At 40.3% G+C, this 19,010-nt stretch overlaps 8 protein-coding genes across 8 annotated transcripts; 3 read left to right on the top strand and 5 right to left on the bottom strand. All coding sequences in view use genetic code 12, as the record gives it.

Annotated features, from left to right (window-relative positions):
• Positions 1-211: 211 nt before the first annotated feature.
• MET6 (5-methyltetrahydropteroyltriglutamate-homocysteine S-methyltransferase) lies at positions 212-2,515 on the bottom strand (the record flags this gene model as incomplete). The annotated part of the gene is made up of 1 exon (XM_051750363.1): positions 212-2,515. One exon carries the CDS (start codon positions 2,513-2,515, stop codon positions 212-214), a length of 2,304 nt encoding a protein of 767 aa, XP_051610329.1.
• A 1,350-nt stretch (positions 2,516-3,865) lies between these two features.
• On the top strand, positions 3,866-4,525 carry URA5 (orotate phosphoribosyltransferase; the record flags this gene model as incomplete). Its single annotated transcript, XM_051750362.1, has 1 exon — positions 3,866-4,525. One exon carries the CDS (start codon positions 3,866-3,868, stop codon positions 4,523-4,525), a length of 660 nt encoding a protein of 219 aa, XP_051610328.1.
• An 86-nt stretch (positions 4,526-4,611) lies between these two features.
• On the bottom strand, positions 4,612-5,463 carry SEC65 (RNA-binding signal recognition particle subunit; the record flags this gene model as incomplete). The annotated part of the gene is made up of 1 exon (XM_051750361.1): positions 4,612-5,463. The coding sequence occupies one exon, from the start codon at positions 5,461-5,463 to the stop codon at positions 4,612-4,614; it is 852 nt and encodes a 283-aa protein (XP_051610327.1).
• A 202-nt stretch (positions 5,464-5,665) lies between these two features.
• Positions 5,666-8,125, bottom strand: CDC4 (SCF ubiquitin ligase complex subunit; the record flags this gene model as incomplete). Its single annotated transcript, XM_051750360.1, has 1 exon — positions 5,666-8,125. The coding sequence occupies one exon, from the start codon at positions 8,123-8,125 to the stop codon at positions 5,666-5,668; it is 2,460 nt and encodes an 819-aa protein (XP_051610326.1).
• Positions 8,126-8,617: 492 nt separating this feature from the next.
• Positions 8,618-11,896, bottom strand: CDC60 (leucine--tRNA ligase; the record flags this gene model as incomplete). Its single annotated transcript, XM_051750359.1, has 1 exon — positions 8,618-11,896. The coding sequence occupies one exon, from the start codon at positions 11,894-11,896 to the stop codon at positions 8,618-8,620; it is 3,279 nt and encodes a 1,092-aa protein (XP_051610325.1).
• A 212-nt stretch (positions 11,897-12,108) lies between these two features.
• Positions 12,109-14,832, bottom strand: KGF57_001179 (U6 snRNP complex subunit; the record flags this gene model as incomplete). The annotated part of the gene is made up of 1 exon (XM_051750357.1): positions 12,109-14,832. The coding sequence occupies one exon, from the start codon at positions 14,830-14,832 to the stop codon at positions 12,109-12,111; it is 2,724 nt and encodes a 907-aa protein (XP_051610324.1).
• A 225-nt stretch (positions 14,833-15,057) lies between these two features.
• KGF57_001178 (uncharacterized protein) lies at positions 15,058-15,693 on the top strand (the record flags this gene model as incomplete). The annotated part of the gene is made up of 1 exon (XM_051750356.1): positions 15,058-15,693. The coding sequence occupies one exon, from the start codon at positions 15,058-15,060 to the stop codon at positions 15,691-15,693; it is 636 nt and encodes a 211-aa protein (XP_051610323.1).
• A 305-nt stretch (positions 15,694-15,998) lies between these two features.
• KGF57_001177 (uncharacterized protein) lies at positions 15,999-18,902 on the top strand (the record flags this gene model as incomplete). Its single annotated transcript, XM_051750355.1, has 1 exon — positions 15,999-18,902. One exon carries the CDS (start codon positions 15,999-16,001, stop codon positions 18,900-18,902), a length of 2,904 nt encoding a protein of 967 aa, XP_051610322.1.
• Positions 18,903-19,010: the final 108 nt, after the last annotated feature.

Genomic DNA, 19,010 nt, shown 5'->3' with positions numbered 1-19,010 from the left:
AAAGTATAAAATGAATAATAATAATAATAATATAAAAAAAAAAATTTTTCTTTTTTTCATAACAGCTTCGTTAATAAAGATAACAGTTTGAAATTACATTAATGTTGAATAAAATGTAACAGTATAATGACACCACACATCAACATTCAAGAGAATTGAATCAATGCAGATTGAACACATACACCCCAAAGGGTGCGCGTGTTTGAAAAGCTTAGTATTTAGCACGGAAGTCTTTAGCAGCATCAACCATATTGGTCAATGATTCTTTAACTTCTGGCCATCCTCTAGTCTTCAAACCACAATCTGGGTTAACCCAGAATTTATCAGCTGGGTAAACCTTCAAGATTTCTTCAATTCTTGAAACGAATTCTTGTTTAGATGGGATTCTTGGTGAGTGGATATCAAACAAACCTAAACCAATGTGGTTTGGATATTCAGCAAACTCTTGGATGTAGTGTGGGTCGTCCTTCTTGGAAAACTCAATGGAGACAACATCAGCATCCAATGCTTTGATGTGGTTAGGGTCCAAGTCTGAGTAACAGAAGTGTGAGTGGATTTGGGTGGAGTTTTCAACACCGGAGGTGGCAACTCTAAAAGATTGAGCAGCCCAGTTCAAGTAATCAGATCTCTCCTTACCTGCTCTCAATGGCAAACCTTCTCTGATAGCTGGTTCATCAACTTGGATAACAGTGATTCCAGCTTTTTCCAAATCATTGACTTCATCTCTCAAGGCCAAACCTAATTGCAATGATTGAAGCTTACCGGAAACGTCGTCTCTTGGGAAAGACCATCTTAAGATAGTGACTGGACCAGTCAACATACCCTTCATTGGAGACTTGGTCAAAGATTGTGCGTAAACTGATTCCTTGACAGTCATAGCCTTTGGTCTTGAAACATCACCAACAATGATTGGTGGTCTAACGTATCTGGAACCATATGATTGGACCCAACCGTTAGTGGTGAAAGCGAAACCATCCAATTGTTCACCAAAGTATTGAACCATATCGTTTCTTTCTGGTTCACCGTGAACCAAGACATCCAAGCCAATCTCTTCTTGGAATCTGACAACAGTTTCAATTTCCTTGTTGATGAATTGCTCGTATTCTTCAGCGGTGATTTGTCCCTTGGCAAATTTGTTTCTGTTGACTCTGATGTCTTTAGTTTGAGGGAATGAACCAATGGTGGTGGTTGGGAACAATGGCAAGTTGTATTTCTTCTTTTGTTCAGCCAATCTTTCTGGGAAAGGAGACTTTCTAGTAGACAAGGACTCGTTGATGGTGGTTAACCTTTCTTGAACCTTTGGGTTGGTGGTGATTGATGATTCCTTTCTAGCCTTGATGGAAGCGGCATTAGCTTCCAATTTCTTGGAGACATCTTCTCCAGAAACGTTCTTGGCAATGGTGACAACTTCATCTAATTTTTGAGTAGCAAAAGAAAACCAGTCCTTGATTTCAGCTGGCAATTTAGCTTCAGATTCCAAGTCAACTGGGGTGTGCAACAACGATGATGAAGTGGCGACAACAACCTTGTCTTTACCAACTTTTTCAATGGCCTTGTTGACAATTTCAGAGGCCTTTGAGAAGTCAGTCTTCCAAATGTTTCTACCGTCAACAACACCAACTGACAATGTTTGGTCACCTTTGACAACTGACGCAACTTCGTCCAATTGCTCAGGGACTCTAACAAAATCGAAATGGTAACCAGCAACTGGCAAGTTTTCAATAGCCTTCAAGTTTGGTCTAACATCACCAAAGTAAGTGGTCAAGATGAGTTTTGGAGCTTCAGCAGTGGCCAAAGCATCGTAAGCTTCCTTGAATTTTGATTGAACTGATTCTGGCAAGTCCAAAACCAAGACTGGTTCATCAATTTGAACTTCTTCAGCACCGGCTGCCTTCAATTTGGACAACAATTCCTTGTATACTGGCAACAATTTTGGCAACAAAGAAATTGGGTCCAAGTCAAGAGAATCCTTGTCAGCCTTACCCAAAAACAAGTAAGAGACTGGACCTAAAATGACTGGTCTAGTGGTGATACCCAAAGCCTTGGCTTCGTTGAATTCGTCAACTGGTTTGATACCAGCGGCAGTGTTCAACTTGAAGTCGGTAGAGTGTGAAAAAGTTGGTCTAACATAATGGTAGTTAGAGTCAAACCATTTAACCATTTCCAAAGCAGTGACATCAACAGCAGGAGTGGAATCGGTGGCTTTTCTTTGCAAACCTCTACCCATGGCAAACAAGACATCAATTGGGGCCAAGTCGAACTTGGTGTATCTTTCTGGAATAGCATTGAACAACAATGACAAGTCCAAAACTTGGTCGTAGTAAGAAAAGTCATTTGATGGAATGACATCAACACCAGCATCCTTTTGCAACTTCCAGTTGTGTTCTCTCAATTGCTTACCAGTGGCCAACAATTCGTCCACAGTGGCTTTGCCACCCCAGTAAGATTCAGTGATTTTTTTTAATTCTCTTTGGCCACCAATACGTGGGAAACCTAAAACAGATGATTGTACCATTTTTATTGGAAAAAATGAGATTAGTTTTATTAGAACAAGGTAAATGAAAACTAAAGCTTTGAAAGAAAGAAGAAGAAGAAGAAGAAGAGGGTATAAATTGAAGGCGTAAATTTGTTGAAAAAAAAAAGCCAGAGTTTTAAATTGAGGAGCGTGTGAACCGAAGTCAATTACCCGTTTTGTATCTTAATAAAAATAGTAATAATAGTAATAATACAAAGACAGAGTAAGGGTAGTGTACCTTGAGTCAAAGTGAAAATTTTTTTGTTGTTGTTTGTTGTGTCTGATTTTTGTGTGTGTGTGTTTGTGTTTTTCTTTTTTGTGTTGTGAATGACTTCTACTGTAGTAGTGCGCGTGTGTGCGTGTGCCACACATTTACCTCCCACGCTGTTCCTTGGTTGTTGGTTGTTGGTTCAAGCTCAAATTGTTAGATCCAGTGTTGTTCAATCTGTGCCGTATTTACTCTATACCGATTCGTCGTTGTCTATACACCGCTGAAATCTTTCTCGACAGTCATTCAAGTAGTTTCTGTTAGTTGATCCACACACCTAAATTGTAATTAGCCAATGTCAATGAACAACGTGGAGTCGAAATTACACTAGTTCACACAAAACAAGNGAAGAGGTTTCAAAGAAAGAAGGAAAGAAAGAAGGGAGAAAGTAGTGTGGTGTAGAACAATAGCCAACGCTAAGAAGAGACAGTATAGAAACAGTGCACGTGCAATGGTGAGGGAAAAATATGTATCACAAAGATTAAGAATATCTGTCGTGTTCTTTTCCATCGTTTACGCTACCCTCCTGTTCGTATAGGGAGAATGGTACGATCTCCCCTAGTCCTTGTCTTCCAGGGCTCCGACAACCACGGAGATGAGAGTTGGAATCAATTTTTTACCGGATTTCTTAACGTTGACTATGACATTGAAAATGATTCGATGAATAGTTCACGATGACCACTCACACTGCACTCCAGAACACCTCTTCACACTCTACTTTTTTTTTTTTTGCAATCATATTGATGCAAATATTGAAACGTTGATACACCATTTCACTTGAGCCTTACTTAACCCTTTCGATCTCCATTGATACTACTACCACATTAGCACATCTGCAGTCAATTGTGACAACACAAGAAAGTCTCTTCTAGATAGAGCCCGTTTCTGATTCATTATACAAATGTTTGTGACTACAATTAAAAATTTCTCGCACACGACCAAAATTCGATGAGCACAGCGAATCCTTGCACTGTGATTTGTCCGGCGCGGCGTTATCTTTACTACAACCATCATATAGGGGACCCTTTCCCCCTTCCCTTCCTCCCTCCTCTCTCTTTCCGTAGCAACTCCTTATCCACTAAATGCCTTCTAAATACCAATCCGATTTCTTGCAATTAGCCTTGGACTCACAAGCTTTGAAGTTTGGCAAATTCACCCTCAAATCTAAGCGTGAGTCACCGTATTTCTTCAACTTGGGTTTATTCAGCACCGGGAAATTGTTATCAAGCTTGGCAACTGCCTATGCCGAAGCAATCATTGAGAGCAAATTGAAATTCGATATCTTATTTGGCCCTGCCTATAAAGGTATACCATTGGCTGCAATTACTGTTGCAAAATTAGCAGAGTTGGATCCTGAAAATTATGGTGATACTGGATACTCTTTCAATAGAAAGGAAAAGAAAGATCATGGTGAAGGTGGATCAATTGTCGGGTGCCCGTTGGCAGATAAGAAAATCTTGATCATTGATGATGTGATTACTGCAGGTACCGCCATCAATGAGGCATTTGAAATAATTGCCCAGGAAAAAGGTCAATGTGTCGGCTGTATCATTGCTTTGGATAGACAAGAAACGACAGTCACAGATACCACAAAGTCTGCAACTAAGGCAGTCAGCGAAAAATACGGTATTCCTGTATTGTCAATTGTAAGCTTAGCTGAGATCATTACAATTTTACAGGGCAAGATAAGCGACGCCGATTTGAAATCTATTAAAGAGTACAGAAGCAAATATGGCGCCTAAACATAGTGTATATATATATATATATATATGTATATGTATATGTATATATAGTGTGATCCCCACCCCGCAGTTTAGCATTGTGTTCATCATCCACGAATTTTCATTATTTTCTTCTTGGGTGCCTTTGGCACATTTGGCTTGTTTTGAATTGCGTTTGCATTAGTCTCAGGCTCAACGTCATAGATACTCTTGGTCATGGGGTGTTTCATAGTGAAGTTGGAATGAATAGGAACAATCGTGTTCATCCTAAAACCCTTGACCTTGGGAATCTCCTCCACTTTAAAATCTCTTTGGAAATCTGGAGGAATGGCAATTCCACTCTTGGCACCCACACTATCTAAACTTGTTGGGTGGTCCGCCAAGTAATCCGCAATCTTGTTGTACAAACTTCTCTTGGTGGCAAGTTTCGGATCAATGGGTTTGTTGTCGTTCTTGAAGTCCTTCAATAATACTCTTACTCGTCCAGAATTGCCAAAATCCTGAGGATGCGTCTTGTCCAATTCTAGTAATGCCGGGATTTGTAATGCGCGGCATGCATCGCATATGGTTATAGCTAACGGATTTTCGACTGCTCGGTCAATACTGACTCGCCTTCCTTCTTTATGAGAACGATTTATGTCGAAATAACATGGATATATAATTTGAAACTTTTCAAATTGGGCTTTTTGTTCGGGAGTAAAGTTCTCAGGATCAAGAATATTACTTCTAGTTGAAGGTTGTTGTGACTGTTGTTGTGCGGACGGAGGAGCAACATTTCCAAATGGTGTTTGAGGAAACAAGGGTGGTTCTTGATTTTGGTCTTGCGAACGAACAATTGTAGGTTCAGGTCTCTTTGGAGCCACTGGAGTCTTCAAGTTAGGATCGAACTCTGCAATATCCATATCGAGATTGTCAATCTCATCGTCGTCTACTTCTTCCAACACTGGTCTTCTAGACATTTTTTAGCTTGTTGATAGCGTGGATCTGGAATTGAAAAACTGACCAAATTTTCAACTTAATTTTTTTTGTTTTTTTTTTTTTTATTTTCACCTGCGATTATCTATCTAAGAATCTACAGCCATAGAGCAGTTTTTAGCAACAAAAATTTCCCGTCTTATTTGGCATTCCATCATACAAATGTTATCAACTATAAGCTCATCGTCAACTTTGAAAGTTTGGAACTTCACTGAAATCCAAAATTTCGATATACGTTTCACCTTCGTCAGCGCTGTTGACTCTTTGCACAGCGGCAACACATCTCTTGTAATCGATCCTCACTTGCCAAATTCCTCCTGTTACATCATCTAATAAGTTTCTAGCAAATTCACCGCGTTGAGCATCCCACAACTTGAGCATTTTTTCACTTCCACTAACCACTTTCAACCCATCATGTTCAAAACATGTTATAGCAGCAGCATGTCCTCTCAACTTGCTTCTCAAGTCACCAGTCGCAGGATCCCAGATTCTAAGCGATGCATCAGCAGCAGCAGATACCAATACACCGTCCACCAAAGCTAATAACCCAACCAACGAGGAGTGTCCCTCCAACACTTTCAACAACTCGCCAGTTTCAAAATTCCAAATATTTATAGTGGAATCCATCGATCCTGAAAAACAAACTTTTCTGTCAAAGTCTATTGCTGTTGAGTAAACCCTGTCTTGATGACCTTGTAAAATGTGTTTACATCTCCCGTTATCAAGCAAGTCCCAAATGCGCACTGTAGAATCGTACGAACCAGAAATGATAATATTTCCATATCCTGAAAGGGAGCGCACCGATTGAGTATGGCCTGTGAGAACTGCTATTAAATACGGGTTTTCACTTTCCCCGCTATCAAACGTGACTTCATCGACAGCATCTTCTTGTAGAATAGGTAGTCTCCAAACGTGAATATTGTGATCACGAGATCCCGTAATCAACAATGGATGTTCCGGGAAAACAATATCTTCCCCATGAGCATCTTTTCCTATAACCGATGGGGTTATTATATCGAGGCATCTAATGGTAGAGGTATGCCCACGAAACACGTGTGTGCATTTCCCAGTAGCCATGTTCCAAATTCGAACTGATCTGTCGGTAGATCCAGTCACCAAAGTGTTTTTGTAGTACTTCATAGCCCACACTCCCCCATCATGACCCTCCAATACTTTCGTCAACTGGCCCGTTTGCGTGCTGTATATGAGAATATATTTGTCATCGACACCAGTGACAATCTTCTCTTCGTCGTGTTGTAAACAAGTAACCACTTTATTGCCATGCCCTTTGACACTTATTCTTTTTGGTTTGAATTTAGGATCAAGCCACCTATTAACAATCATCCTCCGCTTCTTGTACAACACCTGGGCAGGGTTAATGTCGTCAGGTAGTGTACACCATTCGCTAAGTAGCTCTGTGGTATCGCTTAGTTCATACTTGATGACGTTTTCATCAGTTATAAGTTTGTCTCTTTTCAATAAATTGGCCCACAAAGCAGTATTGTTGATGATTTTGAACCACTTTTTGCACACTTCAGATATTGAAAGAAGCGTGTCAGCGTCTAGATATGACAAAACTTTCATCGCGATTTCAATTGGTAAATTGCCAAGTAAGTCACGTTTCAAGGAATCATGTAGCAAACCATTAAACGTGCTCAACGAGGACCGATTTGTTTTCTGCAACAACCGGAAAATCAAATGGTTTTGATTTTGTGGTGAGAGAAACTGCGATAAATGTTTTATTGTGTTGATCAACTCAGCTTGAGTGCTTGGAATACTTGCCATATGACTCTCAATCATTTCTAAATTCAACCGTTGGCCCATTCTTCTAGGAGTTTCAGAAGATACATCGTCATCATTTTCATGATCCAGCTGAATAGGAGATGCACTCGGCGAAGGTAGTGGTAACTGTTGAATCGGGTCCTCTTCCATATCCGACACTGGGGTCTGACTAGGAGAGTTCATTGTATTTGGTGTCTTTGGACGACGTAGCTGGTCTCGTACGAGGTTACCAGTTTGATTGCTGTTAATATTGTTGTTGTTGTTGTTGTTGTCATTAATACCCTCTCCTAAACTGTGACTGGTGCTAACCTGACTTTGCATATTTGCCATCATATCTCGCCCATTGTCACTAACATCCACTGTGCTCATGTTGCTATTCACGCCAGGCACTATTGCAGTGGACATACTGCCTGGTGACTCTACTTGGAAGCTGGCCGAACCTATCAGATCATACCCTGAGGTCAATCTCTTCTTAGTTGGTGGATGTAAAAGGCCATTTGTGCGATAAGAATGCACGCGTGACAGGGCCGAAACTTGAGTGTTGGAGTCTGTGTCCGAAGAAGTTATGTCTTCGCAAGAGATCATACTATCTCTCTCCGCCGAATCGTCATCACCAGCATTTCTCTTCCGAGAGTTTTCATGTGTGTGTTCAGCAGCCACGGTACGGTCGGTCGATTCTAAGCATTCCGCAGTTACTTCCTGTTGACAGAAGGGCTGCTTCTCTTCAAACAATGAGAGCCTCTGATACTCCTTGTGTAGTGGGACCTCAGCCAACTTCCCATTTTGGTTGACTAGCTTGTATTCAAACTTGGCGGGCTTATCACTAAGAGGGTAAACAAAATCAGACACTTTGTTGCAATCCATCTCTTCAGATTTATTCGTGATCTAAACAAGAATTTTTGGGAGATAGCAGATACTTGGCAGCAAACGTTCAAAATACAAACTCTATGTGTCTTTGTATACTTGGTGACGTTAAAATGATTGTCCTCAACTTGAAATATACTGAACAATACTCAACTTAGCAAAGAACTCTGCTCTTTTATTTCTGTGCTACCACGGGTTCAAAACAAAGTACTTGAAATGCCTTGCGAGTTGATTAACTGTTATTGAAACTGGTGTTGAGCTCTTTTTCTTCGATAACTACTATATCTTTTGAGTTTTTGAATGTCCTTCAAACAGATGTTTTTAATATGTTTTTTTTTTTTCTTTTTTTTGTTTTTCCCTTTTCCAACTTGATTTGATACGTGAATTAGACTGGAGGGGGGGGTTAGTGAAAATAACAAAGGCAGGAATCATCCTTTTACGACGAATCAAACTATGAGTACTTTAAATTTCTATAAATCTAAGATAACGTCCTCAAGCCTCAACTTTCTTGAGTGAAATTCCAGGGAAACCGGGGACCGCAGCATCTTTAACCTTGCCCCTGATGTCAACGACAACATCTCCACCAGTCAAAACGTCCTTCCCGTTTTCACTTCCGTTATCAAACGCAATGATTTGCAACTCCTTGACCTTGATCGAGTAGGGCGAGTTCTTGATGAGATTTACAACCTTCTTCAAAGTGTCTACCTCGTTGAAGTTCAATTTACGATTGAACACAATCTTTGGATCTTCAGTATTAAGCCTGATTTTCAACTGGTTGATAAAAGGCATGGCTCTCTTCATGTCCTTACCAACCTTTTCCTTGATCAAGTTGTTATCAGAAAGTTTCTGAGCATCAAACAACTCACGCACAAATTCAATATAGTTTTCTTGCCAGTCAGGGAAAGTGTTTGAAACCAAGATTGTCAATTTGACCGAATCTCCTGTTTCCAAATCAGCTTTACCCTTCTTTTTTCTCAAACCAGAACCTTCGGCCTCACGAATGGCACGAGCTACATGTCTCACATACTCCAAAGATTCAGAAATGGACTTGGACACAGGCTTGGAAGGCTTAGGGAACTGAGCAGTTTGAACACTTCCTTCTTTTGCCAACACTTCTTTATAAAGATATTCAGCAAAGTGAGGGGCGATAGGGGCCAAAAGTAATGCTTGATATTCGATATATTTCAAAACGAGATCCTTGTGCATTCCAATTGAGGCAGAGTTGACCGACTCTCTGTAGAAATCTCTTGCAATCTGGAAGTCAAATAAACCGTACTTTAATGCTTGCTTGTAATTGCTCAAAGTGTATTGGTAGTAAGATTTTTCAATCAACTCGTTCATTTCATTTTCAAATGCCTCGTCAAAGAAGGAATCGTAATCGCCAGTTCTCAACTCATTCTGGTTCTTCAATTCATCCTCACACCAATCTTTCAATGTTGTCAATCTCAAGATGGCAGCATTGGCGTTGGCCTCGTCGAAATTTGCATCTTCTACCGAATCCCCTGCATCCGCCATGGCAATTCTAGATGCATCAGCTCCGAACTTCTCCACGATCTGCTCTAAAGTCATGAAATTACCAGTGGATTTCGACATCTTGGCATTGTTCAACAACAAATGTCCATTTGCTCTGACACCTTTTGGCCAAAGTCTTTTTGGGAACAAAGCTACGTGAGTGTAAATGAAAAAAGTCAAGTGATTTGGAACCAAATCCTTACCCGAAACTCTCACATCCAATGGGTAAAAATACTCAAATTCTCTTCTCATCTCCTTTAACTGATCAAGTGGAATTTCAGTTTCAACCTCATCACGACGAGTAAAGATGAAATCAAAAACTTCGTCGGTCAATTGCTCTGGCTTTATGTTGAATTTTCCTGGAACTTTCCCATAGTAGTCTGAATGCAAGAAGCGATCAATAGTGTAGTAAGCCATGTAAACTGTTGAGTCCGATAACGATTCAACCAAATATTGATGGTCCCAAGGCAATTTAGTTCCCAATCCAAACTTTCTAGTGACTGCCCAGTTCTTCATCCAAGCAAAGACACCTTCAAAGCCGTTTCTTGTTTCACTAGAAAACAATTCCATATCTTTGAGGCACTCCAAAGCTTGACCCAACCAAACCTCTTCACCGTAATCAATAAACCATTGGTCTTCCAAAGAAACACAACAGTCATCACCGGATCTTGAAATGACCTGGTTTTCCGGTTCACTATACACGAATGCGTCACCTGAAGCAATCATATCGGCCTTAACTTTTGGCTTTGCTGCCTCAACTTTCTCGCCTTTATATTTACCAACCATCATGGTACCGTTGTAAAAACCTTCCTTGTAGGCTAACTCCTTTGCTTCAGCTAATTGCAATGCGTCTTTAGGTGACTTGATCTTTAGCTCGTTTACCAAGTACTCAGCACACTTGTCTCCATACTTTTCAGTGTGTACGATAGGAATGATATCGGTATGTACCCACTCTTTCTCGATTCCATAATACTCTGGTTTGTTTGCAAGATCCTTTGTAGTGATGTAATCATCTGGAGAGTCTGAGGGCACACACGTAACAACACCAGTACCTTTTGTGGCCTTCACAGTTTCCATAGGCAAGACTCTCAAATTCTTGGTTTGCGACAAAGGAGCATCAATCTTTGAGCCAATCAAGGCTTTACCGTTAATGGTTGCAATGGGTTTATAATAACCTCTCTTTGGAGTCAAATTCTGGAACGACATGTTTTTGAAAGCACGCTCTGTTGTGATAAAGTACTCGTTATTTCCAGCATCGAATATACCGTAATCTATCTTTGGACTCACAAAACAAGTTGTTTGACCATACATAGTTTCGGGTCTTAATGTAGCGGCAACAAGATAAACCGTTTTATTGTTCAAGTCAACATTCTCCTTCTTCAAAACCTCTTCTGCGGCTGGAGCAAACTCGTCAACCTTGATTTTGATACCAACATATTCCTGTGGCGTCACACCCTCACCTGATTGTCTATCATGGTCCAAACAAGCTTGGCCGTCCTTCTCAGAGTAAATGGTATATCTCTCTCCGAATTTGATCTTACCACAATCTCTCAATCTGTTGATTTGCCACCTGACAAATGCGTCATAGTATGGGTTAGCATCGGTGGTAACCATGGAACGTCTCCAATCAACCCTAGAGCCAAAGGCAGAAACATCTTTTTGGCACAAAGGTGGGAAAAACTCAAGCCAGTAATCCGTGTTGGCAAATTTTGCAACCTCTTCCCTTGGAATACCCAATTGCAACATGATTTCAAACTGAAATTTGGATCTTCCTGTTTTGGCAGCTGCCTTGGACTTGTTAGAGCTGAACTTGGTCACATCTTCTCTCTTGGCTTTAGTTTCCACTTTTTGCTCAATAGATTCGTCCTCTGCAGGTGCTCCAGCAAAGTCGGGTCCAAATAATTCCACTTCTCTCTTGATTTTATCGGCCGCTGCCTTGATCGGCATACCGGTACAATGAAATCCCAAAGGGAACAATGCCCGCTTTCCATTCATTCTTTCAAATCCTGTGGCAAACTCAACCTTGGATAAAGTAAACGCGTGGCCCGCATGCAAAACACCGTTCATGTAAGGGTAAGCCATGGTAGCAAAGTATTTGGGGTATTTCTCTCTCACCTCATCGATGTTGTCCGTGGGGCATTCCTCAAAAGTTGGGGCGTTGATTTCAAACACTTTGTCTTCCTCCCATTTCTTTTGATACTTCTTCTCAATCTCAATCAAGGCATCCCTACGGAACGTCTTTTCAAATGTAACACTCATCGTTGATGCAGAATGGTGGTGTGGTTTAAAGGTGAAAAATTTATTTTCAGATCGAGATTTTTCTTTTCTTTTATTTTTTTTTTTTTATTTTTTTTTTCCGTTTTTTTTACTTTTGTTTCGTTTTCTTTGACTCACGTTTAGCTCTTTCTACAGAGTCGAGAGATTTTTCGGCGGCGTAAATATAATATATCCATATTGAGAAGGTATACATTTTAGACTCTTCTTCTTTTGATAGATGTGGGGACCAACACAGGTCTGGAATTGGACTCACTTGGATCAGGTTCAGTATTATTGCTAATGGAGCTTGAGTTGATAACACCGATTATTGATTCCTTAGTGGTGACTTGAACCTGGTAGTTATCAATCTGTATCGTACTGAAACCTAACGATATCTTACCACTGTCTTTGGCCGACACAAATTCAACCAAGGCTGATCCATAATTGGGCAACAAAAGTATTTTCGATACCTGTCCAAAATTTCTCTCCAAATGATTTTTCACTTGAAACGTGTTTAATGAAGGGTCTAAATTGGCGAGACCAATAGATCTAATTGTGTCAAAGTCGTCAGGTGTCCAATTGGTGTGGGGCTGTTGCTTGGAAACATTGATGGTCCTTCCTTTCAAGGCAACTCCGTTCTTCTTTAATGCATCTTCGACGCTACTTGCATCCTTGTAAGTAATTATAGCCAATCCACCATTATGTTTTAAGCGACGCTTCTTAGTATCGTAGACAGCCTTGGGCATAGCTATCAGGTCAATCTCACCGCATTGCGAGAACTCGTTCCTCAACTCGTCCTCCGTAATTGAAAAGGCTATGTTGGACACACGGAGCTTACGTTCAGAAATAGGTGTAGTTCGATCCTTCCTCTCTTGAGGTCTTGAGTACTTTACTTCCCAAGAAAACACCTGGTGGAGATTCTCGTCTTGGTATGTCTGCCCATCGTATAAGGCAATTGCCTTTTCAGCATCTTGGGATCTAGCAAACTGTACGTAACAAAACCTACGGACTTTGTTTTTTAGTTGTGATGGGAATCTAATGCTGACTACTGGGCCAATCAGTGCAAACATGTTTCTCACATCCTGTTGGCTGAATGTGCTGGGATAGTTGTTGACAAACAAAAGGGTCTTTTCCACTTTTACCACAGTTATCTCATTAGATCCGATATACTTGTGAGTTCGTGTCATTGCTGAAAACACATCAAGCTCATTGGAGAATTCAACCACGGCCTGTTTCGTGCCGTTGAGTTCGATAAAGTATATTTCACGGATCTCACCACAACCAGTGAAGAAGTTTTTTAAATCTTGTTCCGTCGCATCAACGGGTAAGTTGTTCACTTGAACTGCAAACTCCTCCCTTGATCTCATGAGCTCTTCTGACATATCGTGACTTCTCTTTCTGTCAACATGTAGAACCGGTTGCATGGGAGCTTCCTTCGCCTTGGATTCTACAAACGCTTGTAGAGTTTTGTTGCAAACAATTACAGCTTTTCTGTAAGAAGCAATATTTCCTTGCACTTGTTCAAACAATAGCCATTCTTCCGTCAAATCTTCAGGCGAGTCGAGTTTATCAGAAAGCGACAAAGCTTTCTTAAATGTTTCCCTTATACGCTCTTGATCAACATCGTGCTCAATGAAGCAACGAATTCCATATAGCCAGACGCTTGCTTCTGTTGGGAAAGTTTGAAACATTGATAAAATCACCTCCATTGCACGAGAAAACTTGCCCAACGAGATGTATAGCGAAACTGCCAATTTCTCCACGGAGTGGAAACGATCCCTATTTTCCAATGCATACTTGACCATAGTATCAAATACATAATCGAGTGACTCAAAGCTGTCTTGGGCCAATCCAATTTGGTATTTATAATGCATCATAGAAAGCGCCACAAGCTTCCAATCTATATAGTCAGAACTTCCTCGCAAATCAATTGCTCTGATTCTGTTTTCGATGTCAATGAACTTCTGCCTGCCAGCCTCTTTTAATGCAATACAATTCTTTATATTTTCGGCATATGCAGCGCAGGAATATGGAAATGTTCTGAGATACCGCTCAAGCAACGAGGTCAAGACTATGTCGTCTACATCCTCTGAGGAGTATAACATGTAAAGAACTGACATCCAAAGTTGCTGGCCATTGTTTGAAAAGGAAAGGTCAGTTTGTGTTGCTCTTGCGAGTATTGTTAAAATGTGGGTGAAGTTGGGTTGATATTTATAAACGGCCTCCATGTACTCAACCCATAGAGCAAAGTTATCGGGTGCATCCTTAATCTGCAATTCAAACTTTTCATAATGAGGTAACTTCTGCTTAGTGGTGGAGTACACTTTATTTGCAACTTGAATCAATTGATCATAATCTTCGATCTTGTATTTGGTAACCAATGACGAAAACTCCTCAAATGATTCATCTAATTGTTGGAGAGGGTAACTCAACCTTTTCAAATGCAACTTGATCAAGGTATCCAAGTCGGTGACGTCGTTACTTTTGAGAAAACGTTGCAAAAGCAAGTCCAAGCTTACCCTCCAAATATCATTCCCGTTGACAAAATCATATCCGCAAAGCTTGAGACCTTTAGAAACCAATGCTCGATATTCATCTTCAGTAATTTGTTCATTCGATAATAGTTGACTGGCCAACTCTAGCATTGCAGTCACTATATTTACAGTTGGGTAATCATCAATTATTGTCTCATAAAATGCATACTCCAAGGTGGATCGCTCTCGAACGTCCTCAATGGTTCGTAGTTCAAATAGCCAGTTGTTAAGTTCCGATTGACGAAGCCTAAAGTATTTCACTTTTTCCTTGTAAATCTTGTTGATTAGTAGAGCAGTGTCAGGAAAGACTTGGAGCCTACTTAATATTTTGTCATAGTTTTCTGGTAGATACGGATTCTGATTGATTGCGACTTCGAACTCGTCAATTAGACCTATTAGGCTCATATCAGGCTGTGGTTGGCTTGTTGAGTCAATTAACAAGGACGAAACGAAGAAAGACAAACAGAAAGTCGAGAGAAGTCATTCTTCGTTGTCTACTGGACACAAAGTTGTGGTCTGTTAAAAAAAAAAAAAAAACAAAAAAAAAAAAAAAATTCAGAAACTCCATCGCATCAAATCAGTTGCAGCACAGTCGTTGATGGACCCACATAGCCAAATAGTCACTTAAATATGGATGCCAAAGTTTATCTACAGTCTTTTGGATGGACAGAAGGGGAACCCTTGAAAAAAGGTGGTTTGAAGAAACCCATTTTGGTCAAACACAAGAAGGATAGTAAAGGTCTAGGGCACGATTCGAATCACGCTGATATGTGGTGGGAAAAACTATTTGATGGACAATTGAAGGGGTTGGAAGTTAATAATCAAAACAAGGCAGATGGTGTTTCTTTCAAGCATAATAACGAAACCGTGTTGAAAACTTTGAACAGGAATATGTCCCCCCTATATCGAATGTTTGTGAAAGGAAAGGGTCTAGAGGGCACACTAGGGAAAAAAGACCACATACAGGAAGCTCATGTTACAGATTTAGCAGCAAAAGCTGCTACTGAAATGGAAAAATTGACAAGTATTAAGCTGAAGGCGACAACAAAAGAGGAAAAGAGCAACAAGAAGGAGAAGAAGGACAAGAAGGACAAGAAAGAGAAGAAGGACAAGAAGGACAAGAAGGACAAGAAGGACAAGAAGGACAAGAAGGACAAGAAGGAAGAGTTCAGCTGCAAGAAGCGATGGACAAGGGAAAGTGATCCAGCTCTCGAGAAGGGCAAGAAGAGGCGGAAAAGGGAACCTACAGTCAGTCTAACGAGTTAAGAGAAAGTAAAACAGATATCAGAAGAGGTAAGAGACTCAATTTCAATTTACCTGGTCATTTAATTTTTCATAGAACATAGGCATTTAGCATGGTTATAGAAACGTATTAGACGAAATTACGTGTGATTACACAATAAGGAAATTAAAAACAGAAAAGTAAACATTCACAGCAAAAGTGTCTCTCGCCATAAGCCAAAGGATATTCTACGTCACCCTAGTGCAACAAAAGTTGCCCTATGTCTCGCATGTGGTTTCATTTGGGGATTGTTACTGGCCTACTGTGCTTCTACTTTTATCCAATTACAATGATACCGTTAGCACTTGGATTTATTCTTGCAATCGTTGGGTACTTTTATATTACGATTAAATGGCCATCACCTCATGACTCAAGGACTAATAAAACACATCGATTCCATTTCACCTGTCGTAGCCGATGGGAAAGAGAAACTGAGCTATTCCGAAAGGGACATCTGAAAGGAGACCTTAGATCCGAGGCGATTTCAGAACCCTTATCACAGTTGATAAGTTTGATTATCAATGAGTTTGTCAACTCTTGGTTTTCCACAATCAGCTCATCTACCTTGTTTGCCGACGATATTGAGTCTGAGGTCTCATATGTTATCCAGGGCCTCACCAGGAAGCTTCAGAAACTAGACTTTGCAAAACTCATTACTTTGAAATTCCTACCCTTGTTCAACAACCACTATGTAGCTTTTATAGAGGCTCAGAAACGGCGACAGAATAATGATCTGGGAAATTCAAGCGAGGATGATTATATGGAGCTACTCTCAACTTTCAATGATGGAAACTTGCATGTGGGAGTAACAGTCGAGCAAATGGAAACAAGGGAAGCAAATTTTCGAGAGAAATCGTACTTGAGAGGTCAAATGAGAAAACTCATATCCAAGGTACTTTCAGATGGCGAAAAATCGAATGAGGTTGTGGCAATGTTGGTCACCGAGATTTTAGCCTGTACAATATTGGACAATATTTTCAATTTAATAACTGATGCCGATTTTATAAATATGCAATTTGTCAAGTTTATCGGTGACAGTTTGATGCGCAGAAACCAGGTGAAGGAGTTGCGATCTGCTTTGGAAGAGCATACAATGTCGTCGATTGCTTCGAAGACAAGTGTCCCTGACCGTACCATGAACGAGGTAGAGCAGGATTTGAAAGACATTTTCGTACAAGACGAGTTCAAAGAAGACACGGTAGTTCACCGTAACAAGGAGTCTATACAGTCTGCTCAATTGGAAAAGCTTGTTGGTGTGCTCAAATCACCTGGTGAACTGGCTACCTTCACGCGGTATTTAAGTAGCAAAAACAAGTCGCATTTGTTAGAATTTTGGACAAAGGTGGAGCAGTCAAAGTCTCCGTTGCTGGAAAATTCTCAAACCCCAGAGGCTTTAAATCTCACGGCGCAAGAGTGCATATACATGAAAGAAAAATACTTTGATTCCGGTCTCATTCATATTGATGATGCGGTTTTGGGGAAATTCAAACAATTGAATTCAAGCGAGTTCATGGCTGACTCTCGGTGCCCTCTGGATTGCAAGGATGCTCTTTTGCATTTGCAAAAGGAGGTATTCGTGGAATTACTGACTGAATTTTATTCAAGTTTCTCCAAGTCAGTGGATGCTAACCATGAAAGTTGGAGGATTACGGCTGAAGACGACAAAGATGTTATTAACCAGATTGACTACAAACTTGCTGCAATAATGAGTGACCAAAAGTCTCTTGCGTCGGAAAATATTTCTGCAGAGGTGGGTAGCCCGCACTCAATGTCCGATCTCAAAGACCGTGCAGTATTTAATAGAAATGATCGGTATTCGAGACTATTTGAGGATGATGAGGTATCTTCAGACGATGACGAAGACTCGGATGGCTTAGACACTGACACCGATTCAGTGATTTTGAAGGAAGGTAGTGAGAGTATGGAATTAGCAGGACCTGGTAATTTGAATTTGACTGAGAAAATACCTCAAATTGAAAATGAAATTGACAATCTTCAACGGCAGCTCCTCTACCTTGAACCACTAATAAGTAAAGCCCAATTGACGAACAATCAATCGAAACTAAAAGTGTTGCTTAAATCGAGAAATGGTGTACAAAGAGACATTGCTTTTAAGGAGTTACAGAAACAGCAGTATATTGTTCAAGAGAGCGACAATAGTTTGTTTGGCAAATCCAAAGTTACAATACTGTCGATTGTTCACCACAGTGAAAAGACCAAGGAGTTTGTGTTGTACATTATTGAGGTTCAGAAATTTTCAACTGAAGAGCCCAACGTCGTCAAGGCTGGCTGGGTTGTTGCAAGAAGATACAGTCAATTCCACAGATTGCATGGGTATTTAAAACGTCGTTATCCTCAAGTTTCAGCGCTAAGTTTCCCACAAAAATCGATTCAAGTTTTGAAATTTCAGCAAAAGAATATCACTGAGAATAGGAGACGTCAACTTGAAGTTTACTTGAGATCGCTCATTGAAATACCTGAAGTTTGCTCAGATATGGCATTTAGGTCCTTTTTATCTTCAGAGAATTTTCAATTGGGAAGGTATCAGCGATTTGACGGACCCAGAAAATTATCAGCGTTATTTGGGTACAAGTGGTATTTGGGTTCTTCCGGGAATAGGGCTATGGCATACAATCAGACACTTACGCTGCCGGATGGCAGTGGTGAAGTATTGGAGAATAGGCGAGTGATGGAGAAAGAGTTGCTTCAGTTTGACGAAAAGCCAACAAATAAACCACTTTTTATTGAGCCTATATGTGACATGATAATCACCCTTTTCAACCTCCATTGGTTAAAGGGCAGGGCGTTGGTTGTAATTCTTCAACAGTTTTTTGGAACTGCTGTTGAGAATAAAGTTTATGAGGTTGTCCATACTCATTTGAATAAAGGTAGTGTTGACAACTGGTTGAGGATATTACGTGAACGGCTTTTCCCTGATGGAAAATTTAAATTGGAACCAGAGGTGAGAACGACACTGCAAAAGCTCCAGACCTACAATGATGCAAAACAGCTATTCGACACATTTATGACCGAGACTTGGTCAAGGGTTTTTGGGACTGAAAACACCACCACAGCCGCATCTACCCTATTTCTGATGTTGCAGATCAATCAGTTGAATAAACATTTATTGTTTCAAATCCTTGATGAAATTTTGCAGAAATTATCAGATGAGGAGAGGACATGGGGAGCATAAGACAAAAGTGTTTCCGATAAGAGACAATTGTGATTTCAACGTCAGTTAACAAACTCCTCCCTTTTTTTTTGTTTTTTTTTTTTTACTTTTGGAGGTTATCAACTCCAT

Source organism: Candida theae (assembly GCF_024610275.1).
Source record: "Candida theae strain CBS 12239 chromosome Unknown scaffold39, whole genome shotgun sequence".
Classification (NCBI taxonomy): Eukaryota; Fungi; Ascomycota; class Pichiomycetes; order Serinales; family Debaryomycetaceae; genus Lodderomyces; species Lodderomyces theae.
The sequence above is the reverse complement of the archived record's forward strand: the minus strand, read 5'-3'. Positions and strand labels throughout refer to the sequence as shown.